At 39.0% G+C, this 23718-nt stretch overlaps 3 protein-coding genes across 5 annotated transcripts; all 3 read right to left on the bottom strand.

Annotated features, from left to right (window-relative positions):
- Nucleotides 1-70: 70 nt before the first annotated feature.
- Nucleotides 71-6076, bottom strand: LOC110617502. Its single transcript, XM_021760333.2, has 15 exons — nucleotides 5825-6076; nucleotides 5698-5747; nucleotides 5550-5587; nucleotides 5341-5425; nucleotides 4307-4412; nucleotides 4151-4221; nucleotides 3901-3970; nucleotides 3438-3500; nucleotides 3048-3119; nucleotides 2843-2944; nucleotides 2447-2521; nucleotides 1577-1666; nucleotides 1381-1497; nucleotides 695-751; nucleotides 71-377 (listed from the first exon to the last, which is right to left on the bottom strand). The coding sequence occupies exons 1-15, from the start codon at nucleotides 5924-5926 to the stop codon at nucleotides 318-320; spliced, it is 1158 nt and encodes a 385-aa protein (XP_021616025.1). The 5' UTR covers nucleotides 5927-6076; the 3' UTR covers nucleotides 71-317.
- A 4224-nt stretch (nucleotides 6077-10300) lies between these two features.
- On the bottom strand, nucleotides 10301-12228 carry LOC110617986. The gene is made up of 2 exons (XM_021760978.1): nucleotides 11696-12228; nucleotides 10301-11606 (listed from the first exon to the last, which is right to left on the bottom strand). The coding sequence occupies exons 1-2, from the start codon at nucleotides 12226-12228 to the stop codon at nucleotides 10301-10303; spliced, it is 1839 nt and encodes a 612-aa protein (XP_021616670.1).
- A 2808-nt stretch (nucleotides 12229-15036) lies between these two features.
- On the bottom strand, nucleotides 15037-22830 carry LOC110617500 (pyrophosphate-energized membrane proton pump 2). Of its 3 annotated transcripts, none has more exons than XM_021760326.2 (15): nucleotides 22673-22830; nucleotides 21505-21839; nucleotides 20865-21068; nucleotides 20323-20474; nucleotides 20087-20234; nucleotides 19858-19990; nucleotides 19440-19612; nucleotides 19187-19307; nucleotides 18797-18984; nucleotides 18154-18591; nucleotides 17867-18031; nucleotides 17616-17771; nucleotides 17261-17372; nucleotides 16758-16977; nucleotides 15037-15570 (listed from the first exon to the last, which is right to left on the bottom strand). In XM_021760326.2, exons 2-15 carry the CDS (start codon nucleotides 21601-21603, stop codon nucleotides 15471-15473), a joined length of 2409 nt encoding a protein of 802 aa, XP_021616018.1. In that variant the 5' UTR covers nucleotides 21604-21839; nucleotides 22673-22830; the 3' UTR covers nucleotides 15037-15470. The 3 variants fall into 3 exon arrangements, with proteins under 3 accessions (XP_021616018.1, XP_021616019.1, XP_021616022.1); XM_021760327.2 differs by having other exon boundaries at nucleotides 21505-21830; nucleotides 22673-22827; XM_021760330.2 differs by lacking the exons at nucleotides 21505-21839; nucleotides 22673-22830 and having other exon boundaries at nucleotides 20323-20467; nucleotides 20865-21003.
- Between the last annotated feature and the right edge of the window lie 888 nt (nucleotides 22831-23718).

The following is a 23718-nucleotide window of genomic DNA, read 5'->3' as shown; positions in this document are numbered from 1 at the left end:
ATTCCATTAAAAAAAAAGGTAAATAATTATTTCATTCCGTATTGCATTTTGGGAAACGTTAGCCTCTTCATCATATTAAATTAAAAAATATTTATTATTTTTTTTCTTATTCTTTATTACATATAATGTTAGACAGTGACTTTAGCATTTACTCTTGCAATTTCATCTAATGTAGAGTCAAGTAATGTCTTATCAAATTATAAAATTAAAAACACATATATAAATACAAGTAATTTCCCCTCATTAATGATCTGCTGAACAAAATGTTGCGTATCCTTTAAGAACTCAAGGTGATGCTTTTAGATAGCCAATGAAGTTCATTTTCTAGCATAACGATCAACAAGTGCCTTGGCCTTCTCTGGTGCAAAAAACCTAGCCTGCTCAAAACATACCATAATTTAATAACTGATGTGAATCAACTCATACTGCTGCGTATGCCAAATGCAATTAAAAACGAAAAAGCAGCGACAGAGTAGATCTTTTATGGTTGTCCTTGTCCACTCATTTTTCTCTTCCCATAACAGAGGATTCCACAGCATGTGTACTGGTTCACGCAATAAAAGTTTTACAACAGTCCTCCCCAATGCATTTTGCTATGAGGTTGCATGCAAACATGGACATGGTGCTATATGCACCAGGCTGGGTATGTGGTATTACATTTGAAGAAGTTAGCAGTGCAAGCAGAGACACTCACTTGTATAAACATCCTTTCAGCATCCCCAACATTGCCATTCTCTTTCAATATAATTCCCTGCAGAAAGCAATGCATTACAAAACAAAGTTTATATGCAATACAATAAGTAGACCATTTCCATGTCTCACTTTTTCAGAAAAACCAAAAGCAAATTCAGTTCTCTCAATTTAAGCGTATGAAAATGTTCCAGCTCCAATGACCACTCATCACATGATTTTTAGAAATCCCACAAGGAGAGAGAATTACACAAATGAGTGTATTTAGTCCCAGGTCTGAAGGTTTTGAGAATAAACCTTCTAGCCATTACTCATTAGATCACAGTAATAGTATCTACATGCCATTTCCTTAGCTAACAGTCTCTTATGCGTGCACAAAATGTTGTTGTTACTTGTGTAAGAAGAAAATTTGGTCCTCCACTACTGATGGGACCTGCTACTTCCCTGACTATCTTGAAGTATTTGCTTTAGGCAGATAGCTAATATTACCCAAGTTACCTTAAGCTTTGTTCTCTAAAATATAATTTATTAGTCCACACCAATTAAAGATCAAGTAAATATATGCATTGAGTTAGCGTATTTAGAATATTCAGGTGGGAGGAGAATCTGAAACCACTCAACATTAACAAAACAAATCTCATGGAACAGAAGAGGAAAAAGGTTTAAATAACACATGCACATAAATCCAACCTTTGCCAGGTAACCTCGAAAGTCATTAGGTTGACTGGAGATGAGCTGATCATAAACAGATACAGCATCACTCACATGCCCCCAATCTGAATAGGCTTTTCCAAGAAGCAAGTCAACCTGAAATTTCATTTCATGTAAAAAAAAATTACGAAAGAAAGAATTTTGTAAGAAAAATATCACCAAGTGCGTAACTTACTTGGATAGGGTCCACCTCTGATTTAGTTGCCATGCCACTTGATTTTTCAGAATTCAGGCGTTCACGAGAAGCCAGAAGGATCTGAACAGCCTTCGGCAAAGGAAAAGAAAATTGATAAAATATTTAGCACTTCAAAAAATCTTCACAATCTGTTGATTTCAACATTTTTGTGAAGTATATAACTGTGATACAAAACTGAAGAACTTTATCATAAAGTCAGACAACTAGAACCATCATTAATTTTCTTCAAATACACAAAGGAGATGATAAGCTAACACCATTTAATTTATATGTTTAAAGAAAACCTGTAAAAATGAATGACAGCCTTCACCTATGGGCGCATAAGACCAAATATAGTATCACAAGGATAGGGTATCTACTAAATACAGGAAACCCATGAAAAGCAATGGAACTCTACCGCCAAAGTAAAATTCTCTACCTATGAAAATATTAAGAGAAACTGCAAGAAAGCCATCTACAAAAAGGACTTGTGTCCACTGACCAGAATGGCCAATGGCAAGAAACTAGATTGGCCAATGGCTGAAACAAACAAAAATAAGTCCACTGGTCCAACATTTTGGGACAAGTTCATGATGAAGCACAAAAAATCCAGGTAAAACCATCTCATATCAAATATTCGGACATCCACAATCAGCAGCAAATATTCAAAATTATATAAAGAGTAGTCTTAATCAGGTTTAATTTCCTTTTCAACTGAATCCATCAGAGTGTATAAGCAGTTATGAGCAAAACTTGAAATTCTGCAGCTTATAATCCCCAAGGATATATGCAAATGCTTCAACTATGAATTATTTTCAATTAAGAAACTGAACAATGTATGCAGAGTCCTATCAAGAGCCTGATTCATACCTCATCTGGTTTCTTAGCAGCAAGCAATGCATTGGTAAGACCACGTAGAACTTCAAAATTGACATTTTTAGAGACCTGTCATGTAAAACATCAGAGCATGAGTGAGCATAGCACAATAAGTGGGAAGGAAAAGTTCGACAGAGGAATATGAATAACAATGCTCCTAGAGTAAGTTATACTCCTATGTAGTGCCACTTGGGTATCTGATTTCATTTATACTATATAAGTTAACTGTTATGTAGAATTGCACATGATTTTTAGTTTTAACACATATGAAGGTTAGACTATATATTACATGATGATGCCATGTTGTCTTAGATTTGGCCAACCCTAATAGAATTGTTTGATTGGCCTTGAGTAGAAAGTAAAGTGTGATAAGCATCTAGAAACACTGACCATTGCAGAACTCCTGTACGCATCAGCACTCCCCTCATAATCTTTGAGTTCATATTTAACTTCCCCAAGCAAACGAAAAACATCAGGGTCAGTGGGTTTCTCCTGGAAATTTCAAGTTAGTGAATGAATCAGTTAAATTTCTAAAGAACACAAGTTGAGCAAACTGAGGTCATATTGAACATATCGCACTTAGGATGATATAAACCTTTGCCAAATCCTGAAGCAGAGAGGAAGCCCGAGCATACTCTCCCAATTCTGCCGAGGTAACAGCAGCTCCCTGCAAGACCTCTTGTCTGAATTTCAGATGTCTGGGCATAAAAGGAAAGATGGCAAACAAGAGACCTTGTTTGTAGGCATAATAAGGAATCATATATTACCTCTTGGGGGGAAAAAGCAAAAAGTTAACATCAAAATGATGATTTCTTTAAATTTTTCCTTCCCAAGTCAATGATAGACATGGCAGGCAACAATAAATTGTTTCAACTAAACCATAAATAAAGGTTGAAGTAATTCAACAAATGAAGCAATAATGCCTAACACACACACACACACACATAGACACACAATTAGCAAATTTTTAAGTTCTGTGACTCACTTCAAGTGCGGAAGGATCTTCAGGGGAGACACCAAGTGTTGCCTCATATTGTTTTAAACGATTCTGTCACATGAAAGAAAGTGAAGGTGTTAAACTTTTTCTTTCATCCATATTACAAAGCAACAAAAACAATAAAAATGGTTGACAACAAATTAACCATCTCAGTGGTTAGCTGAGGAACCATAATTGGATTGGCATGGATTAACTCAAAAACTGTAGAAAGCCCTATGTCCATTAGAAGAAATGTGCATAAAACTTATTAGTGATTATAAATATTGTTTATACAAATGAGAAAGGTATGTAGTAGGTAAAAAGTACTTTGCAACAAAACTACGTAGTGGTGAAGCAAAACATCTTTTAGCATATGGGTAAATACAAATGCAAGAAATAGACTTTAGCTCAACTTGATTCTTTTAAATGTTTTTCACCAAAATCCATCAGAAGGTTAGCTTTCCACAAATACCTGAAGAGTAGCTTTCTCTTCTTTAGATAACTTTTTATCAATTACTGTAGCATCATCAGGGGGACCATCACTGAGAAGTAGAATACAGCATTAAAAATGAGAACATGTTTTACAGGAAGTGAACTAACAATATATAAGGAAAATATTATGAGAAACAACTAATAAATCAAGCAGTCTTGGTCAGAAACACATAAAAAGAACTCCTTACAAATAGACAGAACAAGGAAACCTTTAAATCATTATAACATACCTTCCAGATGGAAGAAAGTCTCCAAGTGCAAAAACCAGACCAAAGACGAGAACAGCTACTCCTACTCCAATCTATTCTATATTCAAAGCTTGAATTATTGATGCTGTGCATGCATTTCCAAAATGGAATTTCTTAGACAATGACATTTGCTTTTACCTTAGTGCCAAGTCCAATTGTCTTCTTCTCAGATTCAACCGGCGCATCATATTCAATTGGTCCAAATTCTTTAATTTCATCTGCCTTTTTCTGTTCAAGTGCTGACCTGAGTAGTAACAGAAGGAATGATCCTCAGGGAAAAGAACTGCAAAAATGATGAAAAGCAAGCAAATCTGACCAATCAACCATTGTCATTTAATGGGAAAACGTAACTTGAAATTGATTTAAAGCAATCGATCAAAATATAATTGTAAAAATATAAAAGGAATGGTAACAAAAGAAGTGCTGAAGCAGTATATGAGGAAACTATAGGGTACAGCAGCATACTAATGTACGACAGTCACTTCTACAGAAAAACCAATTTCTGGCAAAACCAGGAATAGAAACGCATGTATGCATATTCAGATAACACCAGTTGTTACACGTGGCAGAATACATTGTACATAATTCAAAAAATCAACAATAATTCAAAAAATCAACAATCACATGTCTCTAACTAGAGGAAAGGAGGGAAATAAAACAGTGTGTTTCATGCATTACAAAATTGACATTCTTGTTTGGTTGGGGTAAGTAAACAAAGTGGCACTTCCTCTCATTTGGTTTGGTTCACATTTTAAGTTAACTGCCGGGGAAGTAGAGCACGAAGTAACTTAACTAAATGGGAGTTGTTAAGTTGCACTTTTCTAATTAAGTTTCATAGAATTTACTAATTATCCTTCAATTGATTACATTTGAAATTATATTATAGACATTATTTTTCTTTTACAACTTAGGAGCAATCAACCTCCCATTTGTATACTAAACACAATTATGTCATACTTCCTAGCAATAAATTACCTAGAAGTGTACTTTATGGGAAATATACTTCCCAGGAAGCAGAGTATTTTAAACAAAACAAGGCCTAAGTAGTAAATACAACGTTGCCTTCAATAATTATGATAGAATTAAATGCCAGTTGATAGGATTGCTAATCCGGTAAAGATGCATTCAATATGCATGCGTTTGAAGAATATGGAAGCGTATGAAAACTGCACCTTCTAACTGCTTCAAGGCGTTCCTCAAAATCAATGTCCATGGATTTAGACTTCCCATCAAAACGAGAGCTTATACCAGGTGCCTCTAAAAGGGAAAAATCATTTTATGGAAATGAGGCAAAAACTATAAACATTGAATTGGAGATTTAGAAGCAGGAATGAAGAAACAGGGTAAAACTGTTCTGAAAATGAAAATAAGATGTTCTTACGAGTAGGTAAAGGGGTAGATTGTTTGTCGGTGGATTTCCTGCACCCAACGACATAATGAGTAAAGGAAATATATATATATATATATTTAAAAAAAAAAAAAAAAAAACGAGAACAATTTTGCAATTGGGAATTAGAAGAAAACAGTACCTCTGTTGTAACGCAGTACCTTCGTCCTCCCTAGAGCTACGACTGACTTTCTTTGTGCGAGTAAATTGAAAGAGAAGGCAGTGAGTGCCAAGGAATAAAGAGCAGAGTAAAGAAAGCAAAAGCATACCTTGGGGTCGTTTTTGGCACCAAAACCACGCCTTTGCGCAGAATCAGAGCAGTGAACTCGAAATCTGAGAAAGCTATTACTTGCTATTGCAGCTATCGACATTGTTCTTCGTTGTTTCCTCGATTTCTGACTAATTTCGGCGTGAGATAAGGTGCACGCTCTTTTTTTTTTTTTTTAATTTTTTGGGTGGTCTGATGATTGATGTGATGTCTGTGTTGAGATGGGCGGGTGGGTATTGTATGATCCTAATTGTGTAGACTGCTTAGTGCTTACCGCTTAGCTTACACGATTCACGTGCTTCTAATAGAACAATGTGCTAAATAGTTTCATCCTTTTTCACCTCATTAGTTAACATAAATTAAAATTCCTGTTTATTTTTAATAAGCAACCACTTCTAAATACAAATAAAATTTCTGTGTACTGTATTGGCATTGCTGAAGAAGGCAATCATCAGATATATTGCTCAAGTACATTAAAAGTAGCCTGGAAAATGCATGATTCGTCCTCCTTGTTCATCAGTTACGTGAATGCATCACAAACCAACCTGAATGCCCACTTTCCATCCCCATCTGATCTCACATTATCATATCTGATTCTCCAAAATATTCTTTCTCCCCAAAAACATTTCCACCTGCACTTGGAACCTTAGTTTCCAATTAACCTCGAAAATTTAGATTCACTTTGAAAAAAATTAATTAGTAAATTTTTTTATTTTTTAATTTGAGAAATTAATTAATAAATTTTTTAAAATTATAAAAATTAAATAGTAAAATATTTAATATTAACGTCAATAACATTGTAATACATAAAAATCGACTAGTAATTTTCTTAAGATTTAAACATTGAATATTTAATTATATTCACAGCAGATTTAAAAGATGATGTAAACTGCTACAAACTGAAAAAACTTTCATCCTATTCCTAGTCAGACCATTCTTTAGCATCTTCACAAATTAATGTAATAACTACTTCCATGAACATTACATCATTACTCGGTCACAAATTACTTAAACTGACCACCCAAGTTTCAACAACTCAAACCACCAGAAGCCATCCCTTCAAATTTTAGGGAGGCTTGTAACAGCATTCCACGTTTGGCCAATACCCTCTAGAACATGAGGCCACACACTCTCAAAGCAGCCCCAGAAGCAACCCAATAGCGAAAGTCTCAACATAGCCAGTCTTGGACCCCAATAACAGCTACCCTGCTGTTCACCACATCAATCTTTCTTGACGTCTCAGCCATGAACTTATCCTTCTTGTTAGTGGAGATAACCCTCAAGACTACATTCTAGAGAACTTCAACGACTTTGACCGCCGCTTCTTGAGATTGGTAGTGGGAAATCAGCTCTTGAGGTGTTGGTGGCTACTTCTTGTTATCCTCGGTCACGGATGGGGCTTCAGGATTAGCATTCGTGATTGGCAGTTGTCTCATTTGATGTCTCTCATGCAAGCAAAGTGCTGATGCCTGTTGGAGATAGAATTTTCCAGCCAGGGTTCCAAATTTTAAAGAGCTCCCCGTTTCTTTTTTCCTTTTTGAGAGGGTTCGGCTGGACCTTTCAGCAAGAGGAATGGAATTTATTTCCAAGTAGACGGATTCATTTATTTCAAATTTGTCATGCCAATTTAAATCAAAGTACGGGTACCTCTATCTTCTTATTATTAGTTTTTTTTTATTGCATAATGCATAATGTTATCAACTAAGTGATTCAACACTCGAATTACACTTGAATTGTGCGGCACTTAGTTGCTGGAAACTAAGTTCAGCCTGTCTAGTAACTCAGAACAAGAGCTGTAGTTGGTGAATATGGCAATAGAAACCTTAATCGGGGAGAAAGAGCTTGATGGTGAACACAAGAGAATGATGTTGAAAGGAAGAAAGTTTGTATTGCTTTAAAAAGAGCTTTACAAAGTATGGATGCTTTAACCAAAACTTGTAGGCTGTACAAATGAATCTCTATGGGGGTATTTATTGGCATCCCACCTCCTCAACATGTGGTGGAGATGCATTGCCTAATTTGTAGACAGGATTGTCCTTCTAGAACATTCAGGGGCCTTTTGGTAATTTTACATCATTTGGATAATTCTAGATTTGGCTGGCAGAGCTTTCTAACAGAGTTCTGGAACCTTCTGGACTAGTCTGGCAATCTCTAGGCTGCTCTAGGAGCTTCTGGGCAATTCCGGGCTACTCTGGAATCCTTCAGCGGCCTATCAGACTCTTCTGGCCAATTCTCGCACGTCCCGAGCCCGTCCAAAAACCTCTCGCCCCTTCCAGCACGTTCCGTGCCTTGTGTTGCCTCCTTGTGGCTCGCAGACTCAAATCTTGTCTAGCGTAGCTCCGTAGGCCAACCAGCGTTTGTCCTGCGATGGGACTTCTGTGCGGCCGTCTGGACTTCTTGCGCGCGCCTGCCTTGTGCGCTGCGCAATGCTCCACACCAACCAAACCTCGTTTAGGCGCTCCGCAGGCCCGCTGTCTCGATTCTTCCTTCGCTGAAAATTTTGGATTTTAGGGAGAGTTGGGAAGAGGCGTGAGATGCTCCCCCGACTATTCTCGCGACGCCCTCGTCGCGTTCTCCCGATAGTCTTGCACCTTGTCCTCATGTTGCCACAAGGAAAGTTCACTTTCTCAACTCGCCTCAGTATCGGGGAGTCCCTTCCATTTTACTAGATAATCCTTACATGTTGCATGAGATCCCCTTTTCGGTATCTGCCTATGAGCTAGGATCACTTCCACATCGTGATCCAAGACTATAGAAACAACGGTTGGCGCCCTTTGTGACTTATTTCGGCTTGGATCACCTTCATTCGAATAATAAGGCTTTAGGAAGCTTACATGAAACACCGGATGGCACTCCAGATGTGGTGGCAACTTGACTCAGTAGGCCAGCTTCCCAATCCGTTTTTCCACTGGGAATGGTCCCTCGTACCTCCGCAGCAGTCCCTTGTGGACTCTTTTAAAATTCTGAATGGTTTGAGGAATGAGTTTCACCATAACGAGATCCCCTTTCTCAAACTCTCGGTGTCTCCTCTTCAGATCGGCCCACTTCTTCATTTTCTTTGCTGCCTTTGCCAAAGATGCTTTTGCTAGCTCAAGCTTTTCTTTCTAGGCTTTGGCAAAACAGAAGGCACCTAGACTCTTTCCCTTGTATGGCACTACCATGTCATAAGGTGCAAGTGGCTGTTGTCCCGTGGCTAGCTCAAACGGGCTTGCCCCCGTGGACTTGCTCTTTTGCAGGTTATAAGAGAATTGGGCTATGTCCAGCAGCTCCACCCAATTCCGCTGGTTGGCAGTAACATAATGCCTCAGATACAACTCCAACAAAGCATTGATACGCTCGGTTTGCCCGTCCGTTTGGGGGGTGGAAACTTGTAGAGAAATTAAGATCAGTCCTCATGATCTTCAACAATATCGACCAGAATTTTCCCACAAACTGAGTGTCTCAATCACTAATAATGGAGCGTGGTATTCCCCAATACTTCACCACATCGCTAAAGAATAGTTGGGATGTATCTCTTGCATCGAAGTTAGCCGACATTGCAACGAATTGCAACGAACACCCCATACTTGCTGAACCGGTCAACCACAACCATAATGTTACCGAACCCGTTCACCCTCGGCAATCCAATGATAAAATACATGGAAATACTCTACCATGGTAGCTCGGGAATTGGGAGAGGATCCAGCAAGCCAGCTCGCCTTTGCTGCTCGATTTTATCCTGCTGGCAGACCAGACAGGTTTTCACATATAGCTCAACAGCATCGAACATCTGGGGCTAGTAGTAGGCACACTCCAGCAGAGCCATTGTTTGCCTTGCCCCGGGGTGGCCAGCCTAGAGGGAGTCATGGCACTCCCTCATGATTTCCTTCCTCAAGCCTCCCCACCTTGGCATAAAGACGTTGCCTTTCTTAGTTCGGATTAGGCCATTCCCTTACCAACTCCAGTAGCTGCTTGGCTTGGTCATCGTGCATCATTCCCTCTTTGATGCGATCCAGTAGGAAAGAACTTGGTTGGGTGGCAGTAGCAGCCGGCTCTGCCCTCCTGCTAAGAGCATCAGCAACCAGATTGGCCCTTCTAGGCTTGTATTCTATAAGAAAATCAAATTTGGCCAAGAAGGCTTGCTAGTGGGCTTGTTTTGGGGAGAGCTTCTTCTGAGTGAGGAAGTAACTCGTAGCCACATTGTCGGTCTTCACCACAAACTTGGAACCCAGCAGATAGTGTCTCTAAGTTCAAAGGCAGTGGACTACGGCGGTCATTTCTTTCTCTTGTACGGTGTACTTCTTCTCGGTCTCATTCAATTTTCGGCTCTCATAGGCAATTGGATGCCTCTCTTGCATCAGAACCCCCCCAATTGCAAAGTCGGAGGCATATGTGTGTACCTCAAAAGGTTGGAATAATCTAGCAAAGCCAACACTGGTTCCTCCATGACAACCTTCTTCAATGCTTCAAAAGCATTCTGACTTCGGGCATCCCATTTCTATGGCTTTTTTTCCTTTAGCATATCGGTGAGGGGTGCCGCAATGGTAGAATAGCCCTTGATGAACCGTCGATAATAGTTCACAAGGCCAAGGAAGGATCTTAATTCAGGCACCTTCTTTGGTGGCTCCCAGTCCAAGATAGCACGGATCTTGGACTCGTCCATTCTGATCTTGCCATGCCCCACTATGTGTCCCAAGAATGGGATCTCTTGCTGTGCAAAGGAACGCTTTTCCTTCTTTACATAAAGCTCATTGTCCCTCAGCACCTTAAAGACTTGCTTTAAGTGTCTAGCATGCTCTTCTAACGTTCTGCTGTAAACCACTATATCGTCCAAGTAAACCACAACAAAGCGGTCCAGGAAGGACTGGAACACTTTGTTCATCAAGGTACAAAACGTGGCAGGAGCATTAGTTAAACCGAAGGGCATGACTCGAAGTTCATATGACCCGTACCTTGTGACACAGGCTGTCTTCGGTTCATCTCCTTCAGCAATTCTGACTTGATAGTATTCCGACCGAAGATCCAATTTGGAGAACCATCGAGCCTCACCAAGCTGATCGAATAAATCAGCAATGAGTGGAATTGGGTACTTGTTCTTCACAGTCACCTTATTTAAAGCCCGATAGTCAATACACATGCGAAGAGAGCCGTCCTTCTTCTTTTGGAAGACGACTGGGGCACCGTATGGAGCTTTAGAGGGCTGGATATACCCTGCATCCAGCAATTCTCTCAACTGCCTGCGGAGCTCTTCAAGTTCGGGAGATGCCATGCAATAGGGAACACCGGCAAGTGGTTTTGCCCCAGGCTCCAGCTTTATGTGATGATCCACCTCCCTCTTCGGTGGGAGTCTCTTAGGCAACTCCTGTGGCATCACATCTGAAAATTCATCCAAGACTTGCTTGATGGCAGTAGGCAGTTCAAGTGCAGGGGGCTGCTCGTCACCCTCTTTTAGCGCCACCAAGTAGGTTGGCTCGGACCTCCTTAGGCCTTTAGAAAGCTGGAGGGCAAAGAGAGTGCTGGTGCCAACCTTCCCTCTCACTAATGAGACAGTGCAAGTATTGTCTCCTTCTAGTATGCACATGCTATTGGTGAAGGGGATGGTGACAGCCTTCACTCTATCCATGAAATCCATTCCAAGCACACAAGAGTAGTCATCCATGGTGACAATAGAAAAGTCAAGAGTTCCAGTCCACTCACCAATTCTGACTGGGACATTGTGGGCTACTCCATGTGTGGGAGTTGGTTGAGAGTTTACTGCCTTCAGCCAGTCCGCTCCTTTTGGAATGATATGCCCAGCTTCTCTGCTGCTTCCACTCTCAAGAAATTGTCCAATGCACCAGTATCAACCAAGGCCTACAATGGTTGTCCCTTCATGCACACAGGAGCAAACAACCTCCCTTTATGCTTGGCTGGAGCCTCAGTTGTCTTGGCTACCTTGGCTGCCACGGCTACCAGTTGTAGGGAGCCCATGCTGGCACCCTCCTTAGGCTGCTGACTTGATTCTTTCTCACTAACTACTTTTGGGTGTGGCTTCAACAACATTTTACCCTTGGATGGCTTCATAGGGCCTTTGCTCTTATCCCCCTTTTTGTACTCAACAAGGGATTTTACTATCAAAATAGCAGTAGCAAGGTCTTGAGCTCCCCTACGCTCAATCTCCATTTTGACCCAGTGCTGAAGCCCAGACATGAAAGCAAATAGGGCCTCCTCATCTGGATAGTTGGGGATTTCCAATAGAATTTCGGAGAACTCTTTAACATAGTCGTAAATTGTACCTTTTTTAGTGAGCCTCCTCAATTTCGCCCTTGCTTCCTTAGCAGCATTGTCGGGATAGAATTGGCGCTTCAGCTCCTTGAAGTCTTCCCATGTGGCCATAGTACATGTGCCATTTTCTATGTCAGCTTGCCTTCTCCTCCACCAGACCATGGCAGTATCGGCTAGGTATAATGGGGCATGATCGATTTTTCTAGCATCCTCCACGATCGATTTTTCTAGCATCCTCCATGATCCTAATTGCTTTGAAATATTGCTCTAAGCTCCACAAGAAGTTATCAATGTCTTTGGCATTGCGCGTCCCTTTAAACGCACTAGGCTTGGGCACTTCCACCCTTGCTATAGGAGCTCCCAAAGCCGTTGACGTTGCTGCCATGCTGCCTTGGACTACCGCAGAGCGCATCAAGGCCATCTGCTCCTCGAGCTCCTTGATCTTTCCCATCATTCTGTCCAATTCCGCCCTCAAGAAGCGGTTTTCCTCCCTTATGGCAGCATTGTCTTCGGCGTGGGCGTGCCTAAGTGACTCCGTCTCACTTGCTAGCTTGTCGACGGCTGAATCGAGGGCACTTTGTAACTTTTCTCGGAACTCTTCCATCCCAGAACCGAGTTCCTCAATGCAGGTGTCAATCTCCTCGAATTTCTCTTCCTCCTTGATCATCACTAGCTCAACCTTCGCAAGACGGGTTTCCATGTCACCGAGCTCTTCTCTAGCTCGAGCAGGCTCCTTTGACTTGGCCCTGCCTTTCCTTTTGCCACCACCGTGCTCCTCAACTGTGGGAGCAACGCCTCCACCAATGACCTCACTTAGATCGGACACCTTCACCCAAAGAGCATACCAAAGCTTTGATACCACTTATCATGGACTAAGTGATTCAACACTCGAATTACACTTGAACCGTGCGGCACTTAGTTGCTGGGAACTAAGTTTAGCCTGTCCAGTAGCTCAGAACAAGAGCTGTAGTGGGTGAATGTGGCAATAGAAACCTTAATTGGGGAAAAAGGGCTTGATGGTGAACACAAGAGAATGATGTTGGAAAGAAGAAAGTTTGTATTGCTTTAAAAAGAGCTTTACAAAGTATGGATGCTTTAGCCAAAACTTGTAGGTTGTGCAAATGAATCTCTATGGGGGTATTTATAGGCATCCCACCTCCTCAACATGTGGTGGAGATACACTGCCTAATTTATGGACAGAATTGTCCTTTTAGAACATTCAGGGGCCTTTTGGTAATTTTACATCCTTTGGAGAATTCCAGATTTGGCTTGCAGAGCTTTCTAGCAGAGTTCTAGAACCTTCTAGACTGGTTTGGCAGTCTCTAGGCTGCTCTGGGAGCTTCTGGGCAATTTCGGGCTATTCTGGAATCCTCCAGCGGCCTACCAAACTCTTTTGGCCAATTCTCGCACGTCCCGGGCCCGTCCGGAAGCCTCTTGCCCCTTCCAACACGTTCCGCTCCTTGCGTTGCCTACCTATGGCTCGCAGACTCAAACCTTGTCTGGCGTAGCTCCGTAGACCAATCAGCGCTTGTCTCGCGATGGAATTTCTGTGCGATGGCCTGGACTCCTTGTGTGCGCTAGCCTTGCGCGCCTACCTTGCACGTTGCGCAATGCTCCGCGCCAACCAAACCTCGTTTAGGTGCTCCAAAGGCCCGCTGTCGCGATTCTTCCTTGGCTAAAAATTTTAAATTTTTGGGAGAGTTGGAAAGAGGCTTGAGAATAATCAAGCAATATCTTTGGTACAAACAAATTTCAACGATTCAGGCATTTCTATTAACCAATTACAAGGAAGAGAATTATGGAAAGCAAGTTTTGCTAAGCAATGGGCAGCAACATTTCCTTCCCTGCACATATGACTGAATCTGATGCCAATGAAGTCATTCAACATTGTTCGGATAGGGACAATCGAAGACTGAATACTCCATGGAATCACCTAATCACCTGGACTGTCCTCCCCCATATAAACTGTCATGGTAGCTCTAATCAAGATTTGAGAATCTGATTCAAAAGGAACTGATTTCATCCCCTTGACTTGGCAAGAATAAGTGCTGTCATTAAAGTTGCTGCTTCTCCACTTAGTGGAACAGCCAGGGACGTCCCAAATCAGATGATTATGCTTAGATAATTATTTTACATGTGCTTATAGTAAATGTTTAAAATCAACAAACAAAAACAAATTAGGTAACTCCGTGTTTTAACTTATTTTATAAATCCAATCTATTGATAATTCATATGGAAGTTTTGAAGTAGAAATTTTCTTCGGATCCGTTAACAGGCACAAATTATTAGGTATTGCCTCCTATCATAGAGAAGTTTCCCGTTTGTTTTCCTTAACTTTCTCGCGTCTCAGCCCAATTTTCTTACGATTCGTGGCCTCTACCCTTCAGGCATTGGAGGATTTCATCCTTAGCCCAAAACATAGATTCTTCCCTTCTCACCTCTAGGCTAAGTTGTAAAGAACTTAATTTTGTGTTTTGCTCCTAATCGATACTTCTCTAATGTGGGTTTCCACAGTTCTATAGCTTTGGTCGATAGCTCCTAAAAATTGCCATTATTAATCTGTGATACTGGATTCTAGTGTTTTAGAGGGTTTGGATTCTAGATGCTGGCCTTTTCATGTGGTCGATCCTTAAGGTTAAATGAGAGCAAGAATGCCAAAAAACCTACATGCACCATCCTCCGATGGCTGTTGGCTTGCTCCATTCTATGGTTTTTCCAATGTTGTACAGCAAAGCAACTGAGAAAAAAGAACCGATTGCTTGCCTCTACCTAGCTTTGTAAGGAAATCAGAGATACATATTATCCATCTAAAAGGATATGACCAAAATGGCTCGGCTACGAATCTTTCCAAGAACCATCCTACTAGAGCTTCTGACAAAATCAAGAGCAAGCCTCATCCACCAACAGTAACAACTAAAACAAACATTATTCAGTTGCATCAACAATGCTCCCACGTGTCAGAACACCATAAAAATAAAATTTGCATATGCTAACCATTTCTTTTAGAGGAGGTAGATAAGCAGTTCAGCACATACATAGCCTTGGGAAAGGACACACTGCTTAATAAAACCATGTAGTTTTACCAAGACTACTAATCCTATAAGCCCCTCACACACACTATCCATAATCAATGTGAGATCTCTAAGGACCAGCCCTTTAACAGGTGAACCCTCGCCAATATGCTAACCACTAAATTCAGCAGTCTACCAACTTTTCTTATTTGGTTTTGAAAACTGGAAAATTCAGCGTCGATAGTAGGCACCCTTGATGTACATCAAATACCTATCTGTATATTTGCCAAAAAAAATAAAATCTAGAAATTCGAAAAAAAATAAAATCTAGAAATTCGAATGATTATGGGTGCTGTATACTCTCATTGAACCGCAGTAGATATCAATAACTCTTCACAGAAAGACGGGGGCCATGACTAGCGTGATTGTTGCTAACATTTTTATGAGCACATGAAGTGAAGGTCCAGCTGTATCTTTGAAGGGGTCTCCCACACTGCACAACAGGCAAACAATACCGAAATCATCTCAAAGGATTTAGAAATTAACAAAGCACAAGAGAAACTATAAACAGCTCGTATTCTCTAGAATTTAAAATAGCGAGGCAAGATAAAGATACATAATAGCCACGTGTTTGCCTCCACATGTTAAATTGGGGAAAAAAGGACCATTATTCACCAGAAAAAAAAAAATCTTTTGACAAGGTTGACAAGTTCAATGCAACCTTACTAGAGATTTCCCCTTCTTTGGGACATTAGCTCATTACTGAACAAACTAGAAATAATGACTAATTAGCAACAGGACACCTGACACATTTCAAGGAATAATGCATTGCCTCCTATCATACAAAATGAATGGATTTATCAGGAAAATGAACAAGAACAGGTGCTACTGTTACAGATGCCTTTGTTAGCAGAGCATGTGGAAGGTGCAAATCACAGCAAGAAAACAATTGTAGGACGGCAACAATCAAGGACACGGCTGGCAGCAATCCGATTCCAGCAAATCAGCACAATTTCCATGATACGGATGACAACAATCTAATCCCAAGAACTCAACATATTGCCCCCAATTAATCAAATAATTGTGCCAAAAATTATGTAATGAGATATGCTTGCATTTTGGTAGAATCTCTGCTTTTCCTTTTACAGCCAATGTAACCTCTATTTAAAGAGAGTACTTTCAACATAAATAAAGCAAACTGGATTTCTCTACACAACTCTATAGAGGCGTATGACTCTCTCTCCCCCTTATCAACGAGTTGAAGGTTGGGGATTCCCTTTAACGAATCCTGTTATCCTCCACCATAGGTTCCTCGTGAGGCAGAAATCACAATAAAGGGAAGGCGTCAATCAGTATAGAGGATTATCTTGTCCATCACCCAGTGACAAGATCCTCAGCTCGAGAATCCAACAGATACTCGTGCACAAGTGCAGAAATAGATGCTAACACCCTGAATATAACCATAGCCCTTGCCCACTCTAAAGAACCATAATTTTGTTTCATAGCCAAAAGCTATTCTAATTCTAATTTCTCTCGATAAAAATTCCATTTTAGATTCTATAATTGCCAGTTCAAATTTTAGATTCTATAATTGTCAGTTCAATTATTTCCAGTGCAAGCCTTCAATAACACAAAAAACTACTGCCTATGCTAAAAAAATCAGAGAATGACAAGACTTACGTATCTCCAGTAACTGCTGCTTTATGACAGTCACTCCCCTTGCCTCCAAGAGCCCCCGTCTCAATATACTTCTTTGCATTATCCCATGCACCACCAGCTGTGTTTAGGAAAAGGGCCATTAGAATGCCAGAAACTGTTCCAAACATCAGCATGGAAGCCACAACTTTTGCCCCAAGCAGAGGATGACCTGTATAGTACCCTAAAATACGGAAGAGAATACCTGCAACCAATAGAAAATAAAAATTAGCACAGAAAATAACTGGTAGAAATGCAATAATAGGATATGCTTGAGAAGAGGCTCTAATAATCATTGTGAGATCATAACAACTTTATTGCAACCTTAATTTTTTTCCTTTTTTTTTCAGAGAGATGTTTCCCATGCATGATTATGGCCTTAGATCCAACAGATTCATAAATAACATGCATATGCTACCAATAGAAGAAAAGCTAAGAATTAAACAGAGCAAAAGGAAAAGGGGAAAGTAAAAACATTATTAACCTACCAACCACTATAGGTGATACAATAGCCAAAGCACCAGGTTTTATCATCTCCCTCAAAGAAGCAGATGCCACGATCGCAACACAGCGACCATAATCTGGTTTCTCTTTGTAGTCCTGACATGAACAAGTTAAAAAAATGCATTATTTGGAATCAAAAGCCTAAAATGCAGAAGGAGAGAAGCACAAGGGAAGGGGAAATTCTATAATACACTTGGTGTCCAAAAAATAGTTGACCCATCCTCACAATCATGTGGGATCCACCAATGAAATTAGTCTGTGGATCCAATGTGTGTGTGGGAAGGTGAACTGTTTCCAAGTTGATTAAATGTATTGAATAATTCCTCTTGTAAGACTCACCATGATACCAGGCCTCTCAATGAACTGCCTCCTTACTTCATTAACAACCTCCTGAGCAGTTCGGCCAACCGCGGAGCAGGCCCATGCACTGAATAAGAAAATAAGCATAGAGCCCAACAATCCACCAACAAAAACTTCAGGAACAGCAATATCAACCTGAAGGTGAATTGAACTTATGAAAGTAAGATGGTGTGACAAAGCATTAAAGACAAAAAGTAATTAGGTCAAGTTACAATTACATAATTAATTACCTGATTGAAAGGTTCATGGGCGAATGCAGCAACCTCATCCATATAAGCACTAAATAGGAGGAAAGATGCAAGTGCTGCAGATCCAATTGCAAAACCTTTAGTTGTAGCTTTTGTTGTGTTCCCAACCGCATCAAGGAGATCAGTAATCTCCCGAACACTTTCTGGCTGCATGAGATACATTTAAAAACACATATCAAACTTTATCTATCGTACCTTGAACAAAGAACAATATGCCATTCCCAGATTGAGACAAATTTTTAACAAAGAAAATGATGATCAATTGTTACCTGCTGACTCATCTCTACGATTCCACCAGCATTGTCAGCTATAGGACCAAACATATCCATTGTAAGAACATAGGCAGCAGTACTGAGCATTCCCATTGTTGCCACAGCAGTACCAAATAATCCACCAGTTGGCTTTCCAGCTTCATCCACCAGACCCGAGGTGTGACCCAACCAAAAAGCTGAGACAATGGATATACTAATAACAAGAACAGGAAGAGCTGTCGATTCCAGACCCAAGCTAACTCCAGCAATTATGTTAGTCCCATGACCAGTGGAGCTAGCAAGAGCTAATGTGCGTACAGGTTCATGCTTGTAGTCAGTATAGTATTTGGTGATCCAGACAAAATCATATGCTGTGATGATACCAACCAATCCACACAAGGCAAAGTTAAACCACGCTGAAGGTGCTTGTTCGGTATAAAGCATCCAACGGGTAGACTGCAAAGCAATAAGCAAAATACAAGCCATATGTTAAAACTCAAAAACATTGAAGGTAAAAAATGCCGCTCAATCAAGTCTGGATTTGAAGGCTTGGCAATAACATTATTAAAAGAAGAATAATAACAAATAAAACAATAAAATTGCATAAGAAGCTAACAATTAAAAACAATAGTAAAGATCTTTCAGTTCTAGAAGACATTACCGCACCAAATGTGATAACTGCCAAAACTATTGTAACAGAGTATCCTTTCTGAAGGATTGCCATTGGATCCTCTCTAGGAGAGTTCACACTAGAATCACGAGTACTCCTAATTGAAAGTATTCCAATTGAAGATATCACCAGGTCAAAGGAATGAATGACAAGAGGAAACAAGATAAAGCCAGAAGGATCTGCAAGAAACTGGACATCACTGAGTCTACTAAAGAAGGTGGACATAAGCATTATAAAATCCAGACGTGCAAGAAGAAAAAGCAGATGAAAACTTTGCTATATCCTAAGCAACACTAACATAAAAGGGTGATTAGATGATCATATGGCAATCCTCAGGCTTATGGAGAAATTGTACAAAAAAAAAAGTACATAGATACTTGCCCTCAATTTTGCAACGCTGCGCCATTGTTCCTCCAAGTATCATTGCACTGATTATTTCAGCAGCAATACTTTCAAAAAGATCAGCACCTCGAGCAGCACAATCACCCACATTATCTCCAACCTTTTTATGTAACAAGTTCAATATTCAAAATACATTCTTAGAATTCTCTAAAGCAAAACTTGTCAATTGTAGTAAAAGCACCAATGGAACAAGAAGTCCTGAACATCAGCAACAAAAGGAAGGGGCAAATACCAAATCTGCAATCACGGCAGGATTTCTAGGATCATCTTCAGGGATTCCCTGCTCTACCTTCCCAACAAGGTCAGCCCCAACATCAGCTGCTTTTGTGTATATTCCACCACCCAACTGAGCAAATAGTGCAACAAAGGAAGCTCCAAAACCATATCCCACGAGGAGAAGAGGCACTGGAAGAGAAAATCAACCAAAACATTAGATGCATCTAAAAGAACAAAAGGTAAGGTGCTGCAAAACACACAATCCTAGGTGATAGTTATTCTACATCATATTGCTGCCATCTTGAGAATGAGAACCAAAAAGAAAGAAAGAAACCTCAATACCATGAAAATGTAAAAGAGAGCATAACTCATTCATATTTTATAGTAAGAGATTCATAACAATTAAATCACAAAAAGGGGAAGCTGTTACATACAATCAGTAACCTTCATTGAACCTGGAGAATCCACTCCCAACCAAACATAAAATGCAGCATAAAGGATCGCTATACCAATTACAGCCATACCAACAACCACTATGGCAGAGAAACCACCAGCACGGACAGCTACCTACACAATAAATTTACAGTTATAACATGATTCACCAACTAGTTATCACATGATTCACCAACTAGTAAGAAAACAATTGACCATAAAAGGGACAACCTGCAATGCCTCTCTAGCTGACCGTCTTGCAGCACTAGAAACTCTAACATTTGCACGAACAGACACCCACATCCCAACATAACCTGCCATACCAGAACATAAAGCCCCCAAAAGGAATGCAGCAACTGTAATATATGCAGATGTTGACCTGCACAAACAGAATGAAAATTATTGCCATCACAACATAAAGGATACACATAACGAGTTGCAGCTAATTTTTTACTTTATGAAATCACCTCCCAAGGCCAGAAGATTCTTGTTGAGGAGTTGTTGTACGGAACAAATATATGCAGAGGATCACCAGGGCCAGCAACATTGCCATCTTTGAGATTGTTCCGTACTGGGTTCTAAAGAAACCTTCAGCTCCATCACGTATTGCATCTGATATCTAGAAAGTAAGATAATAAGCTCAGGACCAAAATCCAGCAAGTCTCAAAATTGTGATGTCGCTCCCCAACTTTACCCATTTATTGCTCAAAATGATAAAGAGAACCAAATCAGTATAGACACACTAGAAAATAGCTTTCTCACACTTCAAAATGTATTTCTGATCTCAGCATTTCATCTAAACTCGTTTCAAAGCAGTCAACCACCATGACCAAGCTAGAAGCACATAGATCCAGAAATTTCATCTGAATATGCTTTCAAGCTAGATAGAACAGGTAAAATGGTATAAAGTATTACTTAATCAATCTAAAATCACTAATTAACGTGCAAAATTTTCAAAATAATGTAGTGATGGACATCTCTTTGGCTGTACACATTAGAGATGATGTACCTGAACCATTTCAGGAGGGCCCTCATCCTTCGATAGTACCCACTTAGTAAGATATATTGATAAAAGGAAGCTGATGATACAAATTGTAAAGACAAACACAATGATTGGAGAAGTACTTGCACCAATGTAAAAGACTCCTCCTAAACCCAAGAGCAAAAGTATAAAAAGAACACGGACATTTATTCCCATGAGGACTCGAACAATCTGCAGAAAAGGAAAACCAATTTAGTCCATTGGAAGAAGAAAGAAGAATCATAATGGCAACGGAAAATGAAACAGAAAACGAAATGGTTGCTGCTTAATTTTCATGCCCAGGTTATCTTCCTTGCTATTCAAGCTTTTCCATTTATAACTGACAGCATTGGCAATTCCAAAAATGCTATAGCTAGACAAGATCAGATATCAACGTAATGTCCACAGGGATACTGGTAAAATTCTTGTTTAATTTTTAACTCAAATTAAGATCATTCACCTAAAGCAGCACAACAATTGTTGCAGTAAAGACCAAAAATTGTTCCGGGTGGCAAAATAAAGAGGCACACAACCATAGTACATACAGATTCATGCTCCCATATTTCTTTCACAGATAGATCAATATTTATCACGTAAGAATCCAAACAAGTGCAGATTTGTTACTCACGAATGGAGTATAAGATTTACTACGCATATTGGGGAAAGTCCTTGGCCTCTCTTGGTATGGCCCTAAATTACCGCCCTCCACATCGTCATCCATCATCATTATATGAGACGAATTTACCCTTCGGGCTACAGGAAAAGCGTTGTATTCGTTGCTCTGGGGCAGGTCGCCCCCTGAATTGGGTCGCTGAATTTTGAATGGTCTAAGTTGTCCGATGAAATCACTAGTGATTCAATCGTAAGATATAAGGAACCACCGAATTTCTTCTGATGAGATGCAGAACCAAAAGCTAAGCCACGAAAATAGAGATTTTCCAGCTTCAACAGCAACTGAGCCTCCTAAAACCAAAATTAATAATTAAAAACCGTTAAATATTGGCAACGCCATGAAGTTTACAATATCCAAACCAATCATTCAAAAGCTAATGTAAAAAAATTATAAAAACATTACCAGAATCACAAATTAATGGCTTTCTAAATTGCTAATCCAAAATATCTGTTCAGTTAAGATAACTTGAACAACTTACACATCATTCAATGTTTGGAGAGAAGCCGTTTTAAACAACTAATTAAGAGTGCAAATGATTGAAGTAGTATTGAATGTTGAAAAGGAATGCAGATTATGATCGTTGACGTAAATTGGTAATAAAAATGATAATATAAATATGAATATAAGACAATAATAGTTTTACAATTATAAATGTGGAATTTTCTATCAGTGTTACGGCTCGGGGCGCACTAGGGTTGATGTTGGACTCCGCTCTAAAATCACCACAGTAATCTTAAGCCGACTTAAAAGAAAAATGCAAAAGATCCATTTAGGAATCGGTGAACTACTTATGTTTTCCGTTTTGTTGCCACGAAAATGGAACTTTGGGGAGGAAAAGCTCACCCTCAAAGTAGAACTTTCCTCTCCAATCCCGCATTTTCTCAGCAAATGAGCACACGAGAATTTGCAAAAACAATTAAATAAATAAATAAAACTCTAAGATCTAAGCAAAAATACATTAGATTTAAACGCGTACAGGCATTCTGAGTAATAAAAAATATGAAAATCAATGAGTGAAACAAACATAAATTAGATCTCAATCAGGGAGGAGAGGCGAGGAGAAGGAAGATCTATGAGAACAAGTATGCATAGACAAATGTAAATACAGAGAGGTCGAAATTACCTTTTAATGAATGGGGATAAGCGCTGGGACTGCCATTAACTGAAGCTCGATGGCTGTGGGTTGAATGCTTGGCTTTCTTTTATTTCTCTCCCTTTGCTCTCTGCAAAATTGCAGACTTTTTAGAGAGAGAAGGAGTGCGATACGGGAAAAAAAATAGAAAAAAAATAATAAAAAAGAAAATATATAAATTTTTTTTTTTATCGGGAGATTTTGCTTGAACTATCATTATGTTACCTTTTTTTTTTTTTTGAGATAATCATTATGTTACTTAAAAATTAGTAATTCCATTATTTTCCTCCGTCCACGTGCTACTGCCATGTCATATTCGCCAATAGCAATTTGCCACATCATTGTCTATTTATTCCAAAAGATATATAAAATATATTTCTTTTAATATAAAAAATAACTGTATAAATTCTCTCAACATCATTCAATCCGGGTGTAACCATTTGCAAAACCTTCCATGGAAAAACTTCTCATATTACTTAATTCAGATATTAATATAAAATTAAAATTTAAGAATCTCAAGTTAAAACATATAGGTATAAAATGGAAATACATATTAATTATGATAAAATAAATGTTTCACAAATAAATTTTATAAATTGTGGATGTTGTTATTAATCATTGATTTTTATTATTCAGTTCAAATCAATTGTAAATTTAAATTTATTTTAAAAAAATATTTAACTATTTTATTATACAATTTAAAATATCAATTTTAATTTAGAAAATGTTTGGTATATGATGGTTGATCAATTTTCAAATATTAGTTTATGTGTCAAACTCAAAACTGTTAACTCGTATATAAAATTTATCGTTTCTCTTGTTGTCAGTTTTAATTTTAAAGATTTTTTTTACTTTATAAGATTTTAAATTTTATTTAGACTATATTATATTGTTAATATTTATATATTAATAAACTATTTATGTTTTTAGTATAAATAATATTTCATGCAATCATTTTTTTAATTTTATATATTTTATATAATAAATTATTAATTTTATGTATAGTTCAATAATAAATAAGTAATATGATATATATA

The sequence above is a fragment of the Manihot esculenta genome, chromosome 6 (assembly GCF_001659605.2).
Source record: "Manihot esculenta cultivar AM560-2 chromosome 6, M.esculenta_v8, whole genome shotgun sequence".
Taxonomy (NCBI): domain Eukaryota; kingdom Viridiplantae; phylum Streptophyta; class Magnoliopsida; order Malpighiales; family Euphorbiaceae; genus Manihot; species Manihot esculenta.
Note: the sequence above shows the minus strand (reverse complement) of the source record. Positions and strands in the feature narration are given on the sequence as shown.